At 42.7% G+C, this 26,092-nt stretch overlaps 1 protein-coding gene across 1 annotated transcript in view; it reads right to left on the bottom strand.

Annotated features, from left to right (window-relative positions):
* ADAMTS2 (ADAM metallopeptidase with thrombospondin type 1 motif 2) overlaps nt 1–26,092 on the bottom strand; it is a gene marked incomplete at both ends in the record, with an annotated part of 176,836 nt that overhangs the window by 89,223 nt on the left and 61,521 nt on the right. The window contains 1 exon segment of the mRNA XM_080353550.1: nt 19,868–20,027. Coding sequence (XP_080209676.1) covers nt 19,868–20,027 — 160 coding nt within the window.

The raw sequence follows: 26,092 nt of genomic DNA, 5'->3' as shown, positions 1-26,092 counted from the left end.
AAGAATAATATGAGAAGGAAGCAAAAATTTTTTAAAAATTTTTGGTATTTTGAGGTACCAAGCATCTTCAACTCCTTTGTTACTCTTTGTCCCTGTTCCCTTAGGCCTTGGTGACCTATAGAGATGTACAGTGAACACCATCTCCAATAGTGCCTTCTATTTCCTTCACAATTTTACTGGACAATTCACTGGTCCTTGAGAAGTGCCATCTCTTGTTGAGAACCAGTGTCATTTCAGTACCAAAAAAAAAGGCAGCAAGTGAGGGTAAAAGCATGTGTTTGGCACAGTGGCATTTCTGATAGTCTTTTTCTGATTTTCCAATTATATTATTAAGCAAACGAAAGTTATTTCCAAAGCAGTTGGGTGAATAACATTAGTGCTTTGAACTTCACTTAGATTCAGTCTTATCCTCATTGCTAAACTACTGCAACACGGCAGTGCTGGATGAAAGAACACGTGTGGATGTCAGCAAGTGCCACTTGCTTCTGGATTTGTCATTACTTTGAACACTGGAGCTCCATTTTTATAATGTTAAATTCCCACCAGTTCCTGCTGAAAGTCATGATTTAACTGGCAAGGACTGCAGCAAACTGCTGAGCAACTCATTTAAAGAAATAGGTTGGATATACTGGCTAGGAATTTTCTGGCATTGGTTCTTATGTTTTGGTTAGTATATACCGCAGCACAGACATGTAATGATCTATGTTCCTCTTTGCAGAGAACAACATTCTCCTCATTTTTTTAAACCATCTAGCACGTGGAAAATAAAGAGGTGGGACTAAAGTCAACTCTCGGCTGTGCTGGTAAATATATAGTGTAATCTCAACCATGACCAGTATAGCTGAGACAAGTTATTGACTCAGTAACTCTTGAAAAGCCTCTGTATGAAACAGATCTAGTAATTTAAGACCTGCATTGTTGAGGTTTTTATTTGTGATTGTCTCTTTTTTAATTAAAAGTTGGAGTACTATGCCATACCCACACCACACAGCCACAACACTTCTGGAAAAGCATCCCTTAAAGAAAACACACCCAATGTCAGGACAGCACTGCAGCATCACAGCGTCATCCGCATTTGAATATTGCTTTGTCCCCAGCCATCCTCTGCTTCTGTGAATTCTGAATCTATAAAAACTAGCCCTGCTCAGTAAGGATGTTTTAATCACTGAGACTTATTCAGGAATACAAACGTATGAATAAGAGTCATTCCTCCTTCCAAACACCACCAAACCACAGCAGAGTATGAACTCTGTTCAAGGACACACGTTTACTCAGCTGATGACTACACTGCCAAGCTGCCTACCCATTTGTTTTATTTTCCTTTTCTAAGGGTGTGGAAATCATTGTTCATTTAAAGGCATCCTTCTGGTTTATTGTCCTAGATCACTTACCTTCTGGGTGATGATTATCAGCAGAGGCAACAGTGTGGGTACTGGGATGAAGGTGTCTTATCCCGAGGAGAATCTGTCCTCCCACAGAACTAAGTTACACAACGACACAAGCGAGGTTGCATCATTTTAACTACAGGAGGTTACATTAGTACAATTTTTGTATTTACATAAAGATGGAGATGAAGAAAAAAAACCAATCATCTACAGGAACCAAAAAGTACATCTTGATTGAAAGATGGCTGAGACAACCTGATAACAGCTTATGTGGCTAGAAAACACTGGCACATGGAAGGGAAGGATTTTGTTTTAAGAAGAAGGTGGAGGAGGGTTAGCTACAAAGGATAGATTGTGAAAAATTATTAAACCTAGACCCAAGAAAACATTTTCAAGCAGTGAGATCATTTAGACTACAATGTAGGCTCCAAGGGAAAAACGTTGAATTGCTTTCTCTGGAATTCTTTGAAATAAGTCTGAACAATGCACAGGGAGCGGTGGTACGTGGGCTCGGGGTGCACTGAAGAACCGGAGTATTTCCATAGCAGACAGAGGATACTGGTACCACCATACAAGCGACCTCAAAGATTTGGAGTATTTGGCTTCTGAATTATAAAGGATGATAAACATCTCGCATTCTAACCACATTTCTAAGGTTTTGCTTACACTGAAAGAATCGTACATCAGATGGCACACAGAGCGGTGCGAGGCACAGACGCAAAGAGAGAGAAGTCATTTGTAACCATTGCAAAACATCGCTCCGCGGGGAATCCTGCATCCCTCTGGGTTACACGGATATTATTAAATACATTTCCTGCCCATTTGGTCAGAGGGAGTGAATATGCGGAATGGAAAGTAAGAGCCTCTCAAGACAAGTAAAATTTGAGAATACCAACAGTCAAGAAATAGATTAGAAATATCAAGTCAGAACGGGACTTTCATTTTAATTTAGCGAACCACTATCAAACACTCAAACCTAGGAGAAAAATACATTCAAAACCAATGAAAATGCCTTCAACCACATGATCTGACTGAACGCTTCTCCATGCTCACGCAGAGAAAGGCCAATATGTACAAGTCTGTTTGCTCAAGAACTTAGAGCCTTGATGCTAAATCATTAGCACCAAATTTTCCATTTCTTTTCTTTTTCAGCTAATTATACATTACTTGGAAAAGTCACAGTACATTTCACTCCTGTTTTGATAAGAACGGTTATAAAAATCAAAGTAGGCTCTGATTTTGGCCAAAATTTATTGTATTTTTCCAGAGTGAGGGAAGAAAACCTTTTGGGTTTTCAACAAACAAAACAAAACAAACAGGAAAAAAACCTACCTTAGTGGGTGGCCTCCTGCAAAACTGGCAAAAGAAACCCACTGCCTTCCAGTTTGACTTCTATATTCAGACACGTTTGCATCACTTTTGCATTTGGAAAGGATCTTTCAGATTTCAAGGGAAGACAGTTCTAGTAAGAAAAAATTCTTCCCCCAATAACAAGTTCCTTTTGTATTCTTTGTTTTTAGTTTAGCAGAGAAAGCTTCACCCTGTTCAACAACACAATCCAAAACCCACTGAAACTTGATTCTTATCAAACACAATCTTAGCAAAGCTCTTGAGAACAATATATCCTTGAAACTAAGGTTTTGACAGCAGTTTGTTCATCCAGGTTTCCTCCCACTTCTGCTTGATTGTCCCAGAAATTTTGCCCAGGTGGACACAGAGAACACTGGCTGTTTGTCTCACGTTTCTAGATGTCCCAACGTCTGACCAAGCTCCATGGAAGAGCACTGGTCATGAGGAAACCAACTCCGTAAGTGCAACAAAACCAGTGCAGCTGCAATGTATTGGAACAAGCGAACCATATTCATACCCAGCAGATTCGAGACATCCTTCAGTATTGTCCCACACATGCAGAGCACGCTCTAAAATTTCCTGAGCACATGCAGCAAGTGGGACTCAACTGGTACATACTGGGTTTACAGTGCACAGGTGGACCAGTGGTGTAGGACATGCCCAGAGTCCCACATATCTTGTATATCAAGTCCCACACAACTTGGCCCCTGTGGATTCACTCTGATTAAAGCCCACACAGATCCTTGTTTGGAAAATTCTGGACAGAATGATGACACCCAGGGCCTAACAGGTTTGCCCAAGTCCTGTTAACATAAGTCAAAAATCAAGTAACACCAAAATTCTTCATGAAACTCGATCATTTAGCCATAAAGATATATGCTTCTTGCAAGATGCAGTAAATCAGCAAAGAAAAACACTTCAGATTGGAAGGCAGATTGGAAGAATCGAGTTTTTTGACACTGCTTAATTAAGCTATGCTGCTTTTCACACCAGGACTGCCAGCAGAAGGAAAAACATATTGCAAGCATACAGTTCTCTTTACAAGCAGACACTAAATGGCACTCCTTCACTTCCTCGCTCTGCTACATGCTGTTCCACCTTGCCGACCAAGCATCCTGGCAGGGAGCCACGGTGCACCGAGCTGCTCTTCCCCAGCGATCGGGTGTTGTGCCACCGTCCTCACCCCATCTGCCCCAGAGCCGCGGGAGCCCCTCGGCCAGCACGGACACGGTGCTGTACTCTAAGCAGGACAGTTTTCTCCTGGCAAAGGGCAAGAGCACCAGGCAACAAAAGCACCCGCAGCAGTGCTGTGTGTCCTGAGACCCCTCTGCAAAGAGAGCAGAGCCCAGCCTGGATTTGCACAGCAGCCACCTCTTCCAGCCCGAGCTCAGCACTTCCAAGGGAAGTAAATTCACCCTGAGCTCTTGGCAGCGTTTCTGAAACATCCTGTTAATCACTTTGTGGTTTTTAAGAGCAAAAAAGTGAAACGAAGTTCAAGGTCTTACCCTGACTTTGTCATCAAGGCGATTGTGAGGGGGAGAAACAAGAGGAGAGCAACTAACGGGTATACAGAGGTCAGACCAGGAGCTTCAAATGTGTAGGTGCCTTATTGATTCTCTCTTCAGATTCTGAAACCAACAAAATTACCTTCTTGAGATCCTCACTATAGAGGCTGAAGACAGTAATTTCTCCAGGGCATCTGAAGAACTTGAAACTTTCTATCCTTTTTGCTGTAACAGAACTGAGAGGTGCTTTTCTTGGATTTAATGGATATTTTAGGATTTGGGGAGCAAGGATTGCTTTTTCGTTTTGTTTCAAGCCAAGTTTGCCCATCAATGAGAAATTCTCCAAACTGGTAACACAATGATAGCGAATTCTTCCAACAATTTCACTGGAAATTGGAAAAAAATAAAATGAGATCAGGAAAGGCCTCATGCAACATGACATCTTGGAATACAGTGGTCAAAATATTGAGGGGGTGAGACTGGTTCCTTCAAACATGTGGATGAGAAGCCTGAAAGATACCAGGATATGTGGGAAAGATGGTAATCACCAAGACATCACCCAGAGCCCTAAATTAGGCCAATTAGCTGTTGTTAAAAATAAAAATATAAATTTAAAAAAGAGTCACTCAACTGGGTGAGACAATGAGAGAGGAACTGGAAGAACAAACCAGTAACAACAGAGCTGAGGAGTAAAAACTGTAGACTTGTTACAGTTCCACTGTAGAGTTGAAATAGTTTTGGTGAACTGAAGAAACACACAGAAGAACATCCCAATGCTAATTCAATCAATCCCTGAAATCGGTTGGACAGTTTTCAGAAAACCGGAGCTATGAGAAGGCGGCACTGCTACACCAGCACAAAGCAGTGATTTTTGGAAGGTACTATGGGAAAGGAAGGCACTATGTGTGTCCTGTAAATTGTATTAAAAACAAAGTATGAGTGGAATAACGAGATTAAATGCAGTAAAGTGCATCTCCCAAAAGAGCGCTGCACAAAGAAAATTCAGAAAATTATCTAGTCAAAAAGCACCAGAAGGAATGGAGGCGCAATTATTACTGACACAGAGCTTAACAAAGCTACATCCCAGCCCTGAATGCATCTATAACAAACACTGGAGGAGGATGTACCTGACCGGGCGATAGGAAGAAAGACGGCGCTCATTAAAAAGGAAAAGGAGCAGCTTGCACTTAAATCCAAGACATAAACTTGGTCGCTTATGATCTGGAAGCTTCTTAACAGCTTTATTAACAACAAATTGGTTGAACTGGTTGAAACTAATGATGTGTTTCTTGACATGAGGGAAGGTATTGACAAAGCGTAAGTACGGAGAGAAAAAATAATCGTCTCCTTGCGGCCAAGCTGCTGAAGGCAGAAAATACCTCTGCCTGAATTCTGAGCAAATTATGTGAATGTGTATGACATTGTCACGAGCACGTGTGCTAAGTGGTGAAAGCATCTCTTGCAACTGTAAACCAGCACTTAGCACACAGTCAATGCAAGCAATACAGGGGACAAACGGTTAAGAAAAAAAGAACATTTTTCAATGGGTTCTGATAATTTTTCATGAGCAATGAAAGATGTTGCTATGGACAGACATAAAAGAGGTGTCAGAGAGTGAAGAACCATGTGGTACAGCTTCTTCAGGAATTCCTGGGTCCATTCCATCACGTCCACAGATGCACTTCATCATTAGGAATACACAGTTCATATTCTCAATGTTCAATTCTTAATGTAACTTCAAGTTACAGATTAGTTTAAATGCGTTCAAAGAAATCTCTAAAGTAAATCATGAAACCTGGAAGGTACAAAATTAATGAAAACTGAAGCAATTCAGGCAAATTCAGCCACCTAGTTTCCCACAGCCTTGCACTGGGTCTGTCCCCACTAAACTCACTGGGAACTCTTCCATTAAAATCAGTGTGAATGGGATGGAGTGCATGGCTTGGCTCAACCCTACCCACTTGCCAACCAGTAATTTATTATCATAAAGGCAGTTCCCAGAAAATGCATTCATACGAGGTCTGTGAGAATTAGCTATCACATACCATGTGTTGCCTACGGGGATTTTGAAAGAGACACTTGTAATTTATTTGGTGGCAGTACAGTTCCATCTCACATTGCAAATACTCCAAGCTCTCCTTTTAAAACTTAAAAAAATTGAAAAGAAAGAATCTTAAGGAAGAAATGTGGCCTTTTAGCTAAGGGATTCCTTCTCCCAGAGATTCTTGGAAATGCTCATGCCATCACTCAGAGACAACCAGGCTTTCCAGTTGTCTGACCGGAGGCCCATAGGACTGAAAATCCTACTGGTGCAATCAGTCTTGTCTGCTGCAAATCTTCAGAGCTTAAACACACCAGTTGTCTTGCAAGGAACACTCTGCCCTTTGCATGTACTTTCCACCAGGGTCTCGGCAGCACAAAGGGTCCCAAATGGAACAACAGGCAATTAGTTATTATGAAGAACTAAACATATCCATATAGAGCTAAGGCTTAACTAATTCAGGCTGTGAGCTCTTCCCACCTCCTTCTACCACCACCGCCAACAGCCAGTGGAACAGTAGCATGAAGGCAGCCAGGTGAGGCTTTCTTCAAGTCTCTTAGCACCTCTAATAAAGGATACTAGGAGCTGCTATAACATTTCTGCAATTACCCTACCTCTATTACACATCCAGCCACAAATATAAACCAGATCCATGCCAAAAACTGGCAGAAACCAACCCCTCCAGGCTATCAGTTGATGGTACTCACTGTCAGTAGAGTCTTCAACAAACCTTCCACTTTCAGCTTAGACTTTATTCCACAGCCTGTGTTTTCTCATCTGCATTTTGTTGCTATGCTGTTGTCTGTACATTTTGCAGAAGACTGATAGATCTTGCCAGTCTTCCAAAAATATTCTGCTTTAGTAATTTATAACCTGCAGGTCAATATCTGAAACGCTACAATGGGTTGCCACGGAAATGTCAATACCATCCATTTCTCTGCACACGTGTAATTGGAATATCCAAGAAAAATACCTGGAAATTTAGAAATTATATTCAAGTCATCTTATGGCGACTCAAAATCAGATACTCCTCCTTTGTTATATTTTACACTGGAGATTGAGCAACATTTTAGGGCTGCCTAGGACATTTAATAGTCCTAGCTAAAGCCTTTGGGCTGCCTTTTTCTCACCATTTCATAGTTTAACAAGTCTCCAGAGGCTCTGCTTAAAGAAAAACAAAGCAAAAAATACTTCAGCTTGCAAACAGAACAAAAAGTTAAAATGTCCAATTTTTAGCCACTCTGTAGTCAGCTCGTTCTTAAGAGGGACTGGGAAAAGGCTAAACTGAACTGGCAGGAAGAATGGCCAGCAAGCCTGTGAACGAGGATGCAGGCCCAGATTTAAGCTATGGCTTTAGACAATACATCATCTTAAGCTCAGATCCCTGAAAGAACTAATTCCCCAGTCCCCATGAAGTCTACTTGCGGATGTATTGAAAAAAAAATCTGCTTTAAAAGCCACTTCACAAATATATTCAACCCCCAAATATCTAGGGTTTGGCTTACCCAGCTTCAACATGAATAAATGTGTGCGAGAGCACTGAGACAGAGATCTCTGTAAAATGGGAACCAAACTTCCGCCGTTCTCCACAGGGAGAAAGACAAGCACGACTGCTATGCGTTCATTACTATATATAACAGCGTTGCTCTAAAAAAGGAAAACCCTAAAAAGAAAGAAACCACATAGGATGAATGAACCCTGAGCACTACGATATAGTGAAGCTCAATTAGACAAACAGGCTTGCTGCCCACTCAGCAACAACAAAACACAGTTCATAAAATGTAATTCTCAATGTCTGTTCATTTTGTGTATATTAACAGTCAGTCAAGGGCAATTTCTCATGTCACTATTTAGTTCTTGTTGCTACCAGTCACACCAAATGCTTCCTCATGAAGTGACAGGGGTTTGCTGACCTCTGGAAGAATGACGTTTCCAAAATGTCACCACTTCCCACATCCAAAGACCCATTCAAAACGCCACGTCACTTAAACCACACTGCTGACCTATTCTGAAGATACTTCATTTAAAAATATTTTAAAAATCGGGCAGAGAAAACAAAGAAACACGAACCATTGTTTTAAAAGTTAAATAAAATTCCCTACACCACTAAGGTAAATCTTCTCTGCCAACTTCCCTGCTAACGGTGGTTTTGAAGGGAGGCCCAGGATGGGCGGTTTAGAGGCAGCTGCTTCAGGCATAAACCCTCTCTCAGTGTCTCTCCCCATTCACAGTCAGCAAGCGCTTTCAACAACTGCAATATGCCTCCACTTGTACAACAGGAACAAAGATCTCCTTGACAGGCAAACAGACGTGGTCACAAAGTGCACTGATACCTGACAAGATTATCAATTCAAAAAGTTCCCAGAGGTGGCAGTTCACAGAAACCACTATTAAGGCTTTTCTTTTCAGGTTACTTTCAGGATTGAGCACGTCTCAGGTGCAACTCATTCTTTAGATAAAATAATCCTTCCTCAAATGCTCTGTAAATAATCACTCTAATTTTTCAAAAGCTACAATGGTCAAAGCAATGTTTAAACATTAGGGTTACCAGGAAAAATGTAAAAAAAACAAATCCACATCTCTTTTAAAATTGACAAGTCTGTAGTGGCCAAAGCCTGCAAAATGGAGCAAAGCCCAGGGAAATGAATGTTGTTCCAAGGACAACTGTCTGAAGGCCAGCAGCACTAACAAAATGATCCTGACCCTGCGAGGCTCCTGCGGCAGGACAGCCCCGCGCGGGCCGGCGGCGAGGGACGCGGCACCGAGCCCCGCGGCCACTGCTCCTCCTGACCTGCGATCCTTCGGGATTTCTGGCCGCCATCCCTTGCACACCCATCAGGCAACATTGCAAAGGCTGCTGAGAAACCCTCTCTGCAGAACTATCTGCCCGCGGAACTGTCAGCTCCGGCATTGGAATAAACCCAATCCCTAACCCCCATCGCCATCCAGATTGTTATTAATAATTTTTTTCCCTTGAAAGCGCTACACAATGCGAGGCAGGCGAGCCGTGCCAGATGGTCCGTGCGCACACAGAGAGCTGGAACAAGTCGGTGACTGCACAAAAAGCTCACAGATAAAAGGAAGACCAAAGCTGCACACCAGGCTTTTAATCAAAAAACTTGCTGAAAAATGAAACACACTGTATTTAACCCATTAACAAGAACTGCAGTTCCACGGGCTCTGCTACATCACACAGTAGCAGAGGAAACCTCTTGGTCTGCAAGAAGCTTCATCCTTTGGACAAGAATGGGACAAGTGGACAAGGTAACTGGGGGCCACTGTCCATGAGGGTCTCTTTTGAGACCCCCAGCCAGCAGATGCCAGGGTCTCCGCGGGCACTGGGAACACAGTGCAACGACTCAGGTGTCTATCTGGGCACTGTCTGACCAGCCAGCAGCCTCCAGCTCTTGCTGCAGCCCTTCCAGCAACGTGGCTCCAACAGCAACAGCCGGCAGAGGGACTGGTGGCCAGGGGGAGACAGGACTAGTCTGTCGTTAGCAGAGCTAGAGTGGTTTAAACTAATTACCAAACCATGCCCTTGCTCTTATCATGATAGTGGAGTTTCGGCAACAGCACAGGCAAGAGCATCACGCCGCAACTGGGATGTGCTGGTACATCAGGGAAACAGCCAGCGGTGACTGCTCGTGTGTGGAAATCTAACAGAAACAGTTCAAATGCAGGATGGCATTGCTGCATTAGCAAAATAATTACTGTTTGGCTTAAGAGTACATCACGGGCCAAATCAGTCCTGCAGACAGGACATTTTAAATCTAATAGGCAGATGTTAACACGACTCCTGAGGTTTATGTTCAAATGAGCGAAGAGTTAAATTCCATCTGTTATCAACAAACATGCATGTGAGACATTGTGGCACACACAGTTTGGCAGAAAATACTTTGAAAAATAATTATAAATCAATCATTTGTAACATGACCGTTTAGGAAAAACAACAACAACAACAAAACACCAAACAACCAAACCAAAAAGCACCACTAGAGTCTGAGCTCATAGTTTGCAGTAACATAGTTGAAGAAATTAATTTACTATGGTGCCAAAGTGCAGATTAAAAGAAACTGAAATCAGGAATTTTACTGGCTGTTTCCTGGGCCGAGATTCTCTTTTATAATTTCAGGAAAGCAGAGGGCAAAGGAGATCTGCACCAGCGGAAAGGCAGCACTGCTGTTGGTTGCTTTTCAAGTGAATGTTATTTTTACCTAAAAAGTCCAGACAGCCCCAAGCATTGCTTAGGGAGTTCAAAACAGAGAGAACAAATAAATAAGCAAAAGTTACAAAACAGCTACAGAAAGTTATTGCCCAATACAGGCTTTAGCTGTAAAACAAGGCTCTGTAGTCCAGACACCTAATTTAGACCAACCACTGGGTTACTACAGGTGTACTCCACAGCCTCCCACAGAGTGTAACACATGCTTTATTAAAACATAAGCATCGGAGAAGCGTGTGCTTCATCACCACTCCTACACACACCACGGGAAGAATTGGGCCCAAAGAACCACAAAGAACCACTCACCCTACCTGTGACTACAAAAAGCGGGTTAAATGCTCTGTATCTTCTCCGTCTGGCCAATTCACTCAGCAGGTAGTAGCAGCAATGGGCAGCTGGCTACCCTGCTACGCTCCCCCAGCCACATGGGACCTGTGATGGCAACAGAGAAGGGAGGCAGGACAAGCAGTGGTGGCTGCAGTGGGAGATGGGTTCAGGGCGGCAGGAAGAACAGCCTTTAAAGGGAACAGCGCAGAATACACTGATTAAAAGCATTACACCATGGACAGCCTACCGCATGCACAGTCTGCTAAAGAAAACTGTGCTTTAGCTCAGGCACCAGCTACCTGAGCTTTTGCTTCAAATGTGCTCAATGACGACTGTCTGTGCAGCACCAGCTCCAAGGCACTGGAATATTCTCCCTTTAACCAGCGCCGAGCTTATGAGCAACACAGCACTTGCCTGGAGGGACATGCTTGGTGTAGCCATCATTAATTAAATTAGTGCAGAGACAGATCAGGCGATTTGTTTCTCATTCTCCAGCTGAGTCTCACACTGCTCTAAATGCAGTGACCCCTCCAGTGCCCCTCCTGCAAGCACCGCCATACCAGCAGCACACAGCGTTTCTTCGGTGCCTGGCCACCGAGGAGCAGATTTCACACAGCTGAGAACAGTCAGGACCAGCTGGAATCCATTTTTAATCCTTGGACCACTTCACAAGGCCTCACATGTGGCTCTTCTGTTGCAAGGAATGACAGAAATTTAGACGTTTGAAGGATATCCATCTCACAGCTCTGGGCTTGCCCATTGCTTTCATTTGATGATGCCTGGAGCTTTTAGTCTGATCAAACCACTTTATCATCATTATCATGGACAGCAGACAGGATCTCTGCTGCTTTTAGTCAGAAACCATTTTAAACAGAAAATGTTTATCGGCATTTTCTACTAGAGCTTATTTTAGTGATGCATACCAGATGCTATTTTGCCTATTGTTACTAAACACAGAGTTTGAATCCCATGGTACAAAACAGCAAACAGTACATGCTACCCATATTTTTCAATTCTCAGTTCCAGAATCCATTTCCTAAATGGAGATACGGGTTGCAGAACACTTTCTGTTTGTCAGGGCAGAATATTAAGGTCTTTCTGTGAACAAGTTTCTCCTCCTTTGTGCCTGCCAGAGACATCAGAACCCGCTGGATCACTGCCATCCTCTGTCTTTCTCAGCAGGTTGGACAACATGAGCACAGCTTGTAAATAAACAAACCCCAATAGGATGACACTTCCCGGAAAAGCTCACCAGTAAATGTGAAACTGCAAGAACCGTGTGGGTGTGCACATACATTTTCATCAGCGAAAGCTCCTCGCAGGGTTGTGGGGGCCGCGCACACTCGCACACGCGAGCGCTCTCCCGGGGCGAGCTGCTGCTCCCATGAACTCTACACACCGGGCCTGACCGGCCAGGAACAGGATCGGCTTGCAGAGAAAACAAGGTTGATGTTACTCTTGTCCAAAAGGCAAATATTTTGTTCTCTCTTTCCTCCCAGGAGACTGAGAGGCTACATTCATTAAGGATTGCGAGATCAATGGATATTATAAGGAAGAATAAAAACGAACCTTAATGAAATCTGTTGTAGGATGTTTTGTCTCTCTAAGTGTATCTATAAACAAACAAGTGTTGACTAATGCAAGCATAAACAAATAAATGATTAATCAAGCTTAGTTTCATACACCTGTAGTGCTAAATTGATAGAAATACTTTCCACATGCTTTCATCAGAGATTCTCATAAAAAATTTGCAAGCATATTTGTACAAGAACTGGAAACTTGTTATATAGACCAATATCAGCTTTATTATCATTTTGCTATATTTAGCAACATTTGGTAATATTCAACTCCAGCTGTAAGCTGTTCATAACAATCACTTAGTAGGGCCTTATTATAGTGTTTGAATTGAGTAGAAGCTAAAATGAACTCATCTGTTGATAATGAAATTATTTTATTTTTACATTAGCCAACGACTCAAGCAAATCAGTGATATTTCAATAAGCACAAATAATTCACTTGTTCACCTTTAATTCATGCATATCTGAACGGAAGTAACTTGCTCCGGTAACTCACCTCAACCAAACCGGGACTCCAGCTCCATTCAGAATAAAAACCATTTAGCCTGAGGTACATATCTGAATCCCACTGATAGCAGTTTGACTTTAGTACCTGCTTAAAGTTAAGTACGCGCTGAAACGTTTCCTCAAAGTCTACGAGGATCTCAAACTACCTACTGAGAACAGTGAAACAAATAGAAACTGAGCTTCTTAACATGATACTATGATGTTCCTATATTCTATGTTTAGTAATAGGAACAACTGCAGCTTTGTGGTGTGTATGGGAGAGGAGAGCTCAGCACCAGGAGCCTGGAGCGGAGCTGCTCCACGTGGCATCTCTGCTCCATCCCGTCCCTGCACAGCGCTCTGCATCGCCCCACGCTGCCCCGGCAATTTCACCCGTTTACAGGAGGATTTCGGTCACCGGTGAAACAAAACAGCGCCGCAGCAACCGCAGCATTTGACACCATGAAAAAAATAATAAGAAAGTATTTAATGCACGTTCAACTGTTTCAAAAACAAATTTTGAGCATCTGGGAAGAGGAGATGGTTTTTAATTAAAAGGAAAAGCTCTTTGAAGATGAAACACACTTTCCAAAGCACTCAAAAATTCAAAAAAGCCCACTGTAAAAGTAGCCCACGCGGCTTTCCTGTGGTTCTGATACACATGCGCATCACCAGGCATCTTAGGTTACGTGAGCACTTCCCCGCTGAAAAAACACAGCAAAATTATTAGCATTTTTTTTAAAAAAAAGTTCAATTATCTTCATTATTATTTTATTTCTAGGCTAAAGAAAACTGGCTGTCCCAGAAGCACAGGCCAGGTGGACTTCTTCCTCGAGACCATTCTGTGGCCCAGCTGAGGCTGCCCGCTGAGGAGCTCTATGGTAGAAAATGCCATCAACTCCGGAAAAATGAGGCTATTCCTTGTATATCACACCAAGCCTATGCAGGAAAATTGTTCATTAGCATTCACCTAATCATCCTAAATGATTTATTGCACTGTTATAAAAATAGAAGCCTTAAGATTGATCCCAAAGTTTCATATTAAAATTGCTGCAAGAGTCTGTTTGCCTGTGCTAGCACAGAACTGCTTCAGCACTGCGCCCCTGGTGGGGAAGGGTGACAGCCCACCTGACACCACCCTCCGGAGGGTTGATTTGTCATGAGTGCATAACCTTGCTTCTTATTCAAAAGTTGAATTGCAACCGAAATCTCAATCTTTCTCTTCCCCGCCAAAAAAGCCCCATGAATCTGCAATGCGCAATTCAGAGAAAACCCAAGACAGAAGACAGATGTATTTATCATGCACAAATGATGTAGGAAGGAGACAAAAAATATTGTCATCAGAGTCTTACTGACTGCAAAATAAGGGAACAGTAATTAATCAGCAGAAGTACAGGCTGAGAGGAAATATTGATTGAATTTGGAGAAACTTCAGTTTCCTGAAGGAACTGTTCCCCTGCAAAGGTAACCAGGGAAGTTTCTGTAAATTAGAATGGCAACCAGCCAGCCTGCAGCCAATCTGAGCGTCATTTCAGGCAATCCAGAAAAATAGACACCAGATGCATGTTGGTTTCTAAAAAGTAATTTAAACACATTAGTAAATCAATGGCATTGGCAGTTTGATGGACTCTGATGGAGGAATCTTCCTCTGAAATATCATCTTGAAAACCTGCAACGCTCTGGCAACTGGGTTGTTACAATTTTAGCATATTTTAAACTTTTTTATTTTTCCCAACATAGTCTGGTATTTGGTTATTTGGCCCCCAAGGCCCCAGGGCTCCTTGACATCCCAGCAGCGTGAGGAGCAAAAGCTTTAGTGCTTTGGCATCGTGGAGGGGCAGGAGGTGTCAAGAACAGGCGCTGCTCAGACCAGGTTTGCTATCTATCAGGAGCTGGTTGCCTCTAATGAGTAAAAGCAGCAACTTATTTCTGTCCTTTTACCTGACTGGTATGCATTTATGGCCAGGGGATGTTAGCCACTCCCAACATGAGAAAGGAAACAGTGGTAGATCTTAAAAAATGTAAAGAAAAGGATATTTTTTGCCCAAAGAAGTACATCACAGGGTCACACAAAATGATCGCGTCTTTCAACACCAAGCCACCAGCCCTCTGAAGGTCCAACCACAAGCAAAGCCCAGTGTTGCTGTGGGAAGGGGTCAGGATTCTCCAGCAGAGGCTGTTAGTCCATCTCAGAAGCCCAGAGCGTATCCATCACAGAATCACAGCATGTTAGGGATTGAAAGGGACCTCAAAAGATCATCTAGTCCAGTCCCCCTGCCGGAATTCATGATGGGACTCAAGTCGGATTTGGCTTGGCCATTCCAAGGGATTTAATTAGCAGTTAAAGAAAAAACAACCTGCCCGGTTGAAGCATGTCTGGAGAGTTACCTTGCTGTCTCCCTCAGTGACAAAGTGTTCTTGGCTAAGGTCATCTTTCATCCGCACAGTAAATAAAACTGTCAACTGAACCTGAGTTTCTGTTTCTCATCAGTCAAGCAATACAATAAAACTCAGAGCAGTGTATTTAGACAATGATTTTGAGAGAGAAGGCAAACCTTAAGGAAGTTTTAGTATAATCATTTCCTCTCAGTTGATCAACGTAACAGACACAGTAATTTAGCTGGGGAAATGTGATATTAAAGCTTACAAGCCTGATAATCAGATTGTCTTCAGAGACCAAAATCAAGCTGGTTTTCCAGACCTCACCATAACCATTAATTAAAGACTCACCATCTCTTCACTTAACATCTGAAGAACATTTAACAAAAAACCCAGAAGTTTCAAGAGAGGGAAGAAAAAAACAACCAAAGAAAAAAACACCACACAAAAAGCCACCACACTCCTCCAGCTTGACCGTTTAATTCTAGTTCTATCTAGGAAGATTTACTGCTGTCAAGCAACGTTTCTCGTCTTTTTAATAAGGAATTCAACTGGAAACATTAAAATATTTTCAATATGCTTATTTTTATCTCAAGGAAGATAAATTATTATATGCACATAAGTAGTAAAACCAGCTGCCAACAAAAATAGAGTTTATTCCCACCATACCTACCATACATCAACCACTACATGAAAATATTTCTCTTTCCAAAACAATTAGCCTAATCGGTAGCGAGCTCGCACAGGCTTTCACAGTAATACTCTGCTATAGACTATTACTTGCCTAGAATATGATCCTTACATTTTTCCACTACATTAACAAATAGCATTTTTTGAGAGGGGAAAACCAGGTAGAAATATTACACCCTTTACTCTGTGATTCTCGCAAACACCAGATAATCCCCCACCAGTCAAAACACAATGAGTCAGGCTGCCAAAACAAGTATTTACTTTTCTCAGTATTCTGATAGTGTTTTAGGTAAACACAAAAGCGAGCCTGGTACAGCCTGAAATCAGACAGTGCTCTGCCGCTGGTTTCACACCCGCTCACATTCCACTTCTTAAAACCCAGCACGTCAGCAGAAGCTTCCTAAAAGAAGACGCATACCTAGATCTCCCCAGAGCCCAAGGGGTTGTAGGGTTTGTTTGTACTTATTTTTTAAACAGACAGAATTAAATCTTGTTTTCCTTACTATAATATAAAAGATAGACAAGAACCTATGCAAAAAGCTAGAAAAAACATGCGGTCATGTCCACATCACTGTACCTGTTGGCACAATCTAGAATCTACTTCCACTGTTGGGAAATGCATGTTTTCTCTTTATGCCTGACTCTACCCTCACAACCAGCCGGTGTGTATCCCACCAGGCCTAGTTGTCTGCTGGGGAAGATCAGCTGCCCATCAGCTTCAGAGAGGTCTCTCTGCTGTCCTGCAGCTTCACGTTGGAGCGCTCTCCCTGCGCAGCCATGGGGACACACGTCAGCTCGGGTTACCGAGATCCAACAAATCACCAGCCACAATAACTGCATTTAGGAGCCCACGTCCCCGTATAGATTCACTATAACTAAAGTTAGAGCAAGTTTGGCCCCAAGACCAAACAAGATCAAACAAGACCAAACAAGACCACCTGCTCAGACAGTATGTTGGGCACAAAGAGCTCTTCATTCTTGTGAGGAGATGGGAGGCAGAGCCCCAGCACTGCACAGCCCACGGGTTCCCCAACAGTGGCATCTGAATGGACCCACGACCGCAGGACTAAATCCCAAAGTTCTTGCACCACACAAGGGCTGGTGCGACCACTGCCCAGCGCAAGCCCAAAGTCCTTGAAACAACGACTGACCCACTGAGCTCCAAGTTCATGGAGCTTTCGGTTCCTTCACCTCCTGTTTCACTGCGGAGAGAACAGTTTGTCCTGTTTTTTGTGAAAAGAGTACTAGAGAGAGGAATGTTTAGAAGGAATTCGTATCTTTCTATCCAAAGACAAACATTCAAAAATTATGACTCACAATCCTCTCCCAAATCACGGGATTAAATTAACATATCATGGGATTTTGAAAGATGCTGTCTTCAAAGTTAGGGAATACTATTTACTTTGTGTTGCTCATTACTTGAAAATATTTACACAATCAAAAACCACTAAGTTTTTATCAACGATTAAAAAAGCCAAAAGCTCACCTAGAGGAAAAAAAAGTCATCACATATTCATAAGATTCCTGGAGGCCAGACCATTAAAAGCAGTCCAAGTGTTATAATTCATCACATGTAAATTTATGGGACTTGGAATCAACGCAGTTGTCTCCAGGGACAGTGGAAGACAGGGAGTGCTCTTGGTTAACCTTTTTGTTTTTAGTCACGCCACGCTGAAATTGCCCTATTAAGTATTTCCTAAATAAGGCCATTGATTAGTTTAGAGCACTATGGAAACATGCAGCACAGCATTCTTATCAGCTCCCAGTCACTAAATATTTTGACGTTTGTTAACCGAAACGGGGTGCATTCTGGAAAAAGACAAACTGGAAAATAAAATTACAGTTTTTAAAAACGTGTCCTTTCCCAGACTGCTGCCCAGAGCAAATCGGGAGTGAGAAGTCAGGTTCAACAAAAAGTAGAGGAGACCAGGTCAGTTTTGTAGTGGCTGTTCCAGTTTTTTTGTTGATGGTAAACTGAATTTTATGGGAAAAACAACCCGTATGGTATAGTGGGTTTTTTCCCCCAAATAAAAACTAACTTTCAATCAATTTTACGAACCAAAAGATGCTGGATGGAAGGCAAGATTTCTACTCAGCGCATTTGTTCCTTATTTTAAAATCTGCAACACGAAAAATCACAACTATTCCTACCTGTCCCCAACACCTGCTGTTGCAGACACGGCCAGCGCTGCCTCTCAGCCTGGCCTGCACGAGTTCAGCCTTTTGAATCTCCCAGTGCTGGCTCCTGGCTGTTACTGCTCTGTGCCTTTGTACCAGAGCCTGCAAACTTCAGTCCTTAGATGAGCAGAGATGAGGTGACAGACAGAGAACTGCGGTGGCATCACACTCCGCATGTCACTTTCCTGCTGGTCACGGCGGGCAGCCCACGAGCCGCTGCATCTCAGAGGTGTTTTCAGACAGAGCTTCCTCCAGCAGGTACCGCATGCCAATAACTGGAGCTGATCTACAATGTATGTTTTTCTGTATACCAGACTCCTACTCTTGAGAAATATTTACCATCCAAAACCAAAAATACTGCCATAAGGTGTGAATAAAAACAAGTCTCTTTTGTTTAAGAGCAAACACAGTGACTGGCTGATATTTTCCAACACTGTAATTATTTTATAAACATCTACTAACAGAGTAAACTCCATCCTACGATTTTAGGATTGTGGCACTCGGACTCCTGAGTCCTCCAGCTCTGCTCCAGAACAAGCACAGAGGCAACTGGCAGAGCCCAACACTGCACTGCATCAGTCACAAAATTCATGGGTCATTTTGATGGCCGAAGTGGAAAAGCAAGTTTAGTTGAATGTTAATGCTTGCTTTCTTTTTTCTCCCTGTTCCAACTGGAACATTGAGAAATTTATACTGTTCATTTGGCACTAACTTCAGTGCCTCCCCTCCGTGACTATCTGTTCCTTCAAGTGGTTTCTGGGATTGCTAGAGGCAGGAGTGATGGTAGAGGTTTTGCAACAGGTACCATACTCTTTGTCTTTTGAAAATGATTAAGATAGCACAGCAGAGGGATGGGGACCCCTGGGGAGACTTCTACAGAGGACAGTCTGACACACTGTATTATACTTGAAAATGTATTCTAATGCAATAAGATAATACTAGGGTATAAGTTGCAAATAACTCTGCAGTTTGGTACCCACATTTGGAAGAAAAAAGCAGCTATTCTGTTGTTTCCACTCAGATGACCCAGTTAATCTCAGTGTTAACATCAGCTGTCAAAACATCCACTTACCAGATTTGCATTTCTTAGTTATTCAGTAAAAAAGGTCCAACATCCAAGTAATTACCAGAGACAGAGAAAATACTACATAGAATGAGGGTTTATGTTTAGCTCCCGTTATTCCATCACTGTCTTTCACTTACTTGGTACATTAAATTCCACACTTAGAAACATAAATAAATCAAGGGAGTTTGTGTTCATATTTGAAGATACCATCATTGCCCTGTCAGGATTAAATGCAGCCCAATGAAGACACCATCAATGAGAAGCCTATGTACCACGTCAGCCTTGGTGTCCTTGCTGCAGCTTTGCAAAACGGCCCTTGCAAAGCTAGCACTGCTGCCTGTCCCCAGAGCACACAGACACCTCTGCTCCACTGCTCCACCCACCAGCCCCTTCTTCTGCTCAGCCCGGGGGCTCAGTGGGACACAAGGCCAAGGAAAGTCTTTAAAGCAAACACAGTTCCACCATCCTGGAGACGGTTTTGGCTGCTGCAATGCCTGCTTGCCCCAAAAAAAGAGTTCAACCCCTTCCCTACCTTTTCGTCCACAAAGGGGGAAGAAATTTCCATTTTCAAGGATAAAAAAGCCAGAGATAGCAGATCATGTTGGCTACATGCCTTTCCCTACACTTTATACATCAGCTGGCATTAACACCTCTGCCTTACCTTCATACAGGGTATCCACGTTCTCCATAGGCAGCTGCTTCTTGGCAGCTGCTCTGCGATAGACCACGTGCGTTCTGCCACCTCCCTCCTCCTCCTCCTGGGCCCCCTTCTCCAGAGGTTCAATGAAGAACTCGTCCTTGTCTGTGCGGATCATGCCAGCCTGCAGCGACAGGGCAGAGATCGAACGGTTTGCGTTACTGCACATACAGCAGACGTTGTGAGTAAACAGTTACAATATGCTTAAGCACACTTTAGTGCTCTCTGAAGAACAATTAGGATGCAGACAGGGAACCAGGTGAATTCTTTATTAGAGCAAAACGAAGCATCATTTCCCCAACTTGACAGGAAAGGACAAAAGGTACAATCCTGAACCAAAGACACTTCTCGAACCACATGTGTAAAGTACAGGTCTAAGAATCTGTCTAGGAAATACAGTCTCCATTAGAAACCAGCTACACTGAAAGGGACTATGGCCTCAGCTATCTGTCAGCCCCAGATCGCTCCAGTGTTTACTATCTCTGCTAAATAAAGGATCAATTTAGTGCCAAAAGCTGCTCCTGATGCGCAGTTCAACAGTCAAAAACACATAGTTGGCCTTTCTGTTCAGAAGCAAGATGGAAAAGTACTACATCTTACAGACAGGCAACTAAGCTTTGTGGTTATTTCCCCTTTGACATAAAGGAGTCCCCTGACAAAACACACTTTCAAGAACCAGCCACAGCTAGTCGAACAAAGGTGTCAGCAGTGCATCGCTAACACAGGAAAACTTATTCAGACTGGACTTCTACAGAGCACCTCAAAGGAACATCACTCAAGCAATTCTCACTGTGTTCAGGGGAAACCCTCACAAAGACTGAAAACTTTAAAAAGGATTTTCAGCATCTTCACGCAGGCGAAACAACTTGTGCCCCTGGGCCACCTGCATTTGTCTGCTGCAGCCCTGCCCTGCTGCGGGAGGTCACAGCAGGCAGAGCTGCCTCGCAGAGATGGTTGGCTTGAATACATTTTTCTGCCTATGTTTGCACATCTGTGTTTGACAGCTCTAATGAACTCGAAACTTGTAAACAGAAAGTCTTACTATCAACGGGAAAGAAATGGTTTATTATTGGGAGAAGCCCTGGATCCAACTTCAGGAACTCTTTCAACACACTCCTTCCCACTCTGCCCACTGATGATCCTGGAGCCACTGGACTGTCAAACTGGGCACATGAGAACATTTTCACACTGTGACACAGTTTGTCTTGGTACCTGAGCTTCTGGGGGCCTAAACTTTCTGCTGGGTGAAGCCTCACCTCAGGCTGCCAGGAGAACCGCTTCGGCTCCTTTGAACCCAGTATCTCCTAAACATTCCTCTCGTGTCCCAGCACTGAAGCTCTCATACAATGTATATTTTTCTTCTACAAGCAGCAAACTATATTCCTACTGCTATAAATACAGTATGTTCTTTGGTTCCCTCCTTGGAAAAATGTCAGGTTCATTTGTCATGTCTTAACTTACATTAGGCAAGATTTCCAGTCCCAGATTTCATACATATAATGTATACAAAAACAGATTGAAGGGGAAGGATTAAAGCAGCAAAATTATATCGAAGCAATTTAAACTGATGCCATCCTGCCTATATAGAGGAAACTGAATTTGAAATCCTGTCCTGTTTCTTCTTATCTAATTTAGATTCTACATCAGATACAGAAAAGGTGAGACAGGCTCAGCAGCTCAAGGAAGCTGAGACAACCACGAAAATAAGTGCTGAACCCAAAGGGACAGTAGCTGGTCTTTTACTGTAAAAAGGAATACATGAGAAATTCACAATTGATGTTATCCTCCTATTGATGCATATTTTAATTGTATATGCACACACTTATTCTGGATATTAAATATATCCAGAAATTTTAAAGTCTTTTATGAGAAATGCACAAGTAAAGATGAAGAAGGAACAAGCATTCGCATGCTCGACTGAACAGAGTATGATGCACACACCACACATACGCCCAGGAGAAATACACAGAGAGCTTGACTGGCAGGTGAATAAAATGTGATTCTGCTGTTTTCAAGTAACCTACATCTTTGTGCACATGTTCATATGTATTTCTGGATTTATTAAACTATTAACTAAGCAGCCGATGCCTGATCTTAGTTTAACACACAGCCCTTACATCAGGAGGTGGGGGAAATGCTGCTGTATGTGGCAGCTGGGAAATTTAGATCTTCTAAGAAAACTAGCAGATAGACAACTTTTGCAATCAGTAGTTGAACTGATTAGACAGAAGAACAACTTTTATAGGTGAACTTTAGCTTCCAGGGCATGGTGGCCTTTTGGAAAAGAAATCATCTGGTCAGAGTGAAGATTCGCCCCAAGAAGATGAAGGCGACACCCTGGGACAGACCGTAAAACTAAACACAACACATATTCGAATGCTGGTTCCCAAGACATAAAACCAGCGGTCAAACACTGACATTTCCTGCAGATCATTGTGCCTGGTGCTGGTTTGTGTGTGTGCAGGGGAATTCACGTGGCACTGAATGCTGCCGAAGAGCCGGCCACCCATCAGGTGCTGTTATTTCACACTCCGTTTCTCGGACAGACACACCACGCTGTCCATCGCCCATGGCAGCATCCTCCCGCATTCTGCTGGAGTGTGGAGAGGAAGGAATTTAACCTTCAAAACATGGCTGAGTATTTCTTGTCTTATTTTAATCTTGGACTAAAATAACTTGGTCTCTTACACTGGAAATTCTCTTTTCCTTTAGTAATGAGAAATGCATCAATTATTTTTGGTCAGAATTATTAGGAGTGTGTGTTTGAACTGTAAAAGAATTATGTACTTTTATATATTGTATATCCTACACAGTCTTTGATTCAGCCAACATACTCTCATGAAATAAAATAAGAAAAAATGGCTGTTTAAGACTTTAAGAAGAAAATTCATTTAGACAGCAAGGCAGAGTTCCTACAGCAATCCACAGTTCAGGCCATCTGCCTAATAATATACCCACAGTTATAAATGATTCACTAAGAAATATGTGGGGCTCCTGAAAGTCTCCACCACACATTTCCTTGCTCCTTTGAGCAAGACATTTAACCTCTTTACTTCCATTTCTCCACCTCTGAACTAGCATAACAACAGTCTCGCAGGATAATTACAAGGGCTGATTTGTTATTTTTTTGCCAAGTGCTTTGAACATGAAAAGCTCAAGATGAATTGCCTAATGTATTTTTTTTTCTGCTGCTACTCAGAACACCCTCAAAAAGCCACCATGAAAGAGAGATTGCTTTTAGTCATCAACTCAACACCAGCGTCGTGCGCAGCCAAGGAAGCAACACAAAGGCATCGTGCCAGCAGCACGGCTTTGCTCATGGCCTTCACTCAGTCCTGTTCTTACCCACAGGTGCCATCGCCCTTGGGCCAGCATGTCATGTCAAGACCCCTGCCAGGTAATGACCAGGTTCCTTATGACAACAGAGAGCATTAAAGTTGCTGCAGTTTCCTGGAGAATGCCTCTGGATGACTAAAACAGAAATGCTGGATTGTCTGAGCAAATCCGTGCCTTCCTGTCAATAGAGGTTAGACTAGAAGGACTTCAGAAAATTCTTGAGCCATCATGTGGATGTTTACTCCAGGGAGTGGAGAAGCAGAATGAAGCCTTTCAATTATCAGTTTCCTCAAGTTCTGAGCAGAAGAACAGTATTTGTTTTAATGAACTAAGAGCTTAAGAGTAACTGCTAGTAACAGCGTTTTTCTGTCCCCTGCTGCTCATCGCCCGCCCTGGGACAGCGGTGCCTCCAGGAGTCCCAGAGCAGCAGGGCCTCCCCTGCAGCCGCACACACGGGGTCATTCAGAAGCAGGTGAGGGACTGAGCGTCCAGAGTTCCAAATCTGGAAAAAACGTGGAGCTGTTACCTCTTGCCCTTCTCTTCTGGGACTTTTAACATGAAGCTATAGTGAATATGGGAATATTGCTAAATAACAATGGCAGCAGCAACTGTGTGCTGTGACTACTAAAAAATACATGAATTAATTGAAAAAGTGTTTGCCTTTGGAACACACCAAACTATAGCAAATAGCCTATAATATTCCACTGTTTCCCAAAGCGGGACATCACCAGCCCTTCCTTCCAAGGATTTTTAGATCCCAGCTGCAAATTACTCAAGTCAAGCACTGCTTAGCGCTCATTAAAGACCAGAGCAGAAGGCAATCAAAAGGAAACTGTACTTCAGAGAATCAAAACCTCTGCTAAAGCTAGCAAGGCAGTTATTTGGAAGTGAAAGCCACCCAGGAAAAACCTGACAAGGAAAGCAGAGTGACTGTCCTGCCTAATTAAGACAAGAATTACATTGATAAGCCACAAATGAGTCCATTGCAATACGCAGGGTTGGGGTTTGCTGCTCCACTAATCTCTTTTGGGGGTAACGGGGCTCCTGCGCATCCCTGAAGACCTGCTTCCACGGACAACATGATCTATAGGCAATGGCCGCATGGAACCTTCTCTACCACTTGAGCTTTACAAGGCAAGTCCACTGTGCCACCAGGTCACCAACTCCACATGGGGCTTTCTGCCTAGGGTCATTACACTAGTCCCATCCACCACAATGGAGACCTGCCCAGACTCTGCCACCACACCAAACAGCAGGTCTCCTCTCCAGTCTCCTCAACATCCCCAACCCATCTTGCATCTCTAAAGACATCCTTTAAAAGTCTAATTTGACAGAAAAACTGCCTGGCCTATTTAGATCTACAGAAAACTCCAGGTTTTAGAGCATTAGCTCCTGTGGATAATTAAATGTCTCGCTGGGTTTGCACTTCGTGAGCGACTTAATTGTCTCCTCATTCCCATTCCCATCACAGCTCCCTGTTCTAGGCTGTAATGAAGTAACCTATCTAGCTGCTGCTTCAGGACTCCAGAGTCTCAGCCCTTCCTATAACTGCAAGTTTAATTACTGTTCATTTTCTTCCTCATTAGTACAGCTTTACAAAGGTTCTCACTGCCATATAAAGGCAGATTTACTTTCCAATCTCCAAGCACAAAATACAGATAGGAAGCTAAAATTAAATGTGAACAAACCTGAAATTAATATTTAAAAAAAAAAAGTGTCTGCTTAGTTAATTAAATCAGTAACCTACAAAACCAGAGTGTTTCAGAAACTCTTAGATACGGTATTTCTGTATCTAGAGAGAGCTCTGCTTTTTTTTCTTAAAAGAGCAACCAGCCACATGACACACCTGTCTATCAACAAATCCTAAACGCAGTCCTGAATTTCAGGTGATTTTCTTGAGACCAAGGAGAGACTGAAACTGTCTGGTATTTAACCTCAGTGCATGGGTTGGGAGGCTGCACCCCCTGGGATGTCAATGAAGCATCCAGAGGGGAATTTGCAATATGGGATCCTCCCAACAATCCATTCACAGAGAAGCAGAGATTTGCATTTCACTGACAGTTGCCAAAAATACTCTGTAAATTATTTGAAAGAGAAAATATTTCTATTTGTAGGACAGCACATGGGACAAGGTCTTATTCTATTTTCATACCAATGTGCTTGTACCCTAAATACACAAATAAGCTTGACCAAAACTAGCACTAGTATAGCACTTTCAGCAGTGAATTTGAAAGCAAATTCCAATATTTACTGTGATTTATGATCTTCCTCTAGGTCTTAGAACCAGCGGAACATGCTGTTTCCAAACAGCAACAGATGTGTCCTCCCAGCACTGAGGTACGGAAATATTATTAGTTCAGTTACATTAGAATGGACCTGATCCACCAGGAGCTCCAGTGGCTGCAGCGAGATCACCCACAAGTCTGTGGCAGAACTAAGGACATAACATAGACCTTCCAAACTCATCCCTGCACACACGGGATCTCTCAACATTTTCAGTTCTGCAACATGTTCATTTCCAAACATGCAGTACCTTGATTCAGGAACAGAGATGCTTTGCATTTTATTTTCATATAGTTTCATTCTTAGAGATAATAATGCAAAAAAGTTTGCAGTTAAGTTGCTTTATTTTTACACATCCTCCAAAAATTAATGGGGGAAAATAATTATGTATACACATAGGAATTACATAGACTGACAGAGGCAGAGCCTGCTGGGTAACCCTATGAAAGCTGTGTGTTGCTTAGGGCCCCTATTTATCCTCTGCAGAATGGGGATAAGGTCCCATTTTTAACACACTTTGAGATCTAGTTACAAAAAGCATCATGCAAGAGCTATTTGTACTACGAGTGC

The sequence above is a fragment of the Nesoenas mayeri genome, assembly GCF_963082525.1.
Source record: "Nesoenas mayeri genome assembly, chromosome: 14".
NCBI lineage: Eukaryota > Metazoa > Chordata > Aves > Columbiformes > Columbidae > Nesoenas > Nesoenas mayeri.
The sequence above is the reverse complement of the archived record's forward strand: the minus strand, read 5'-3'. Positions and strand labels throughout refer to the sequence as shown.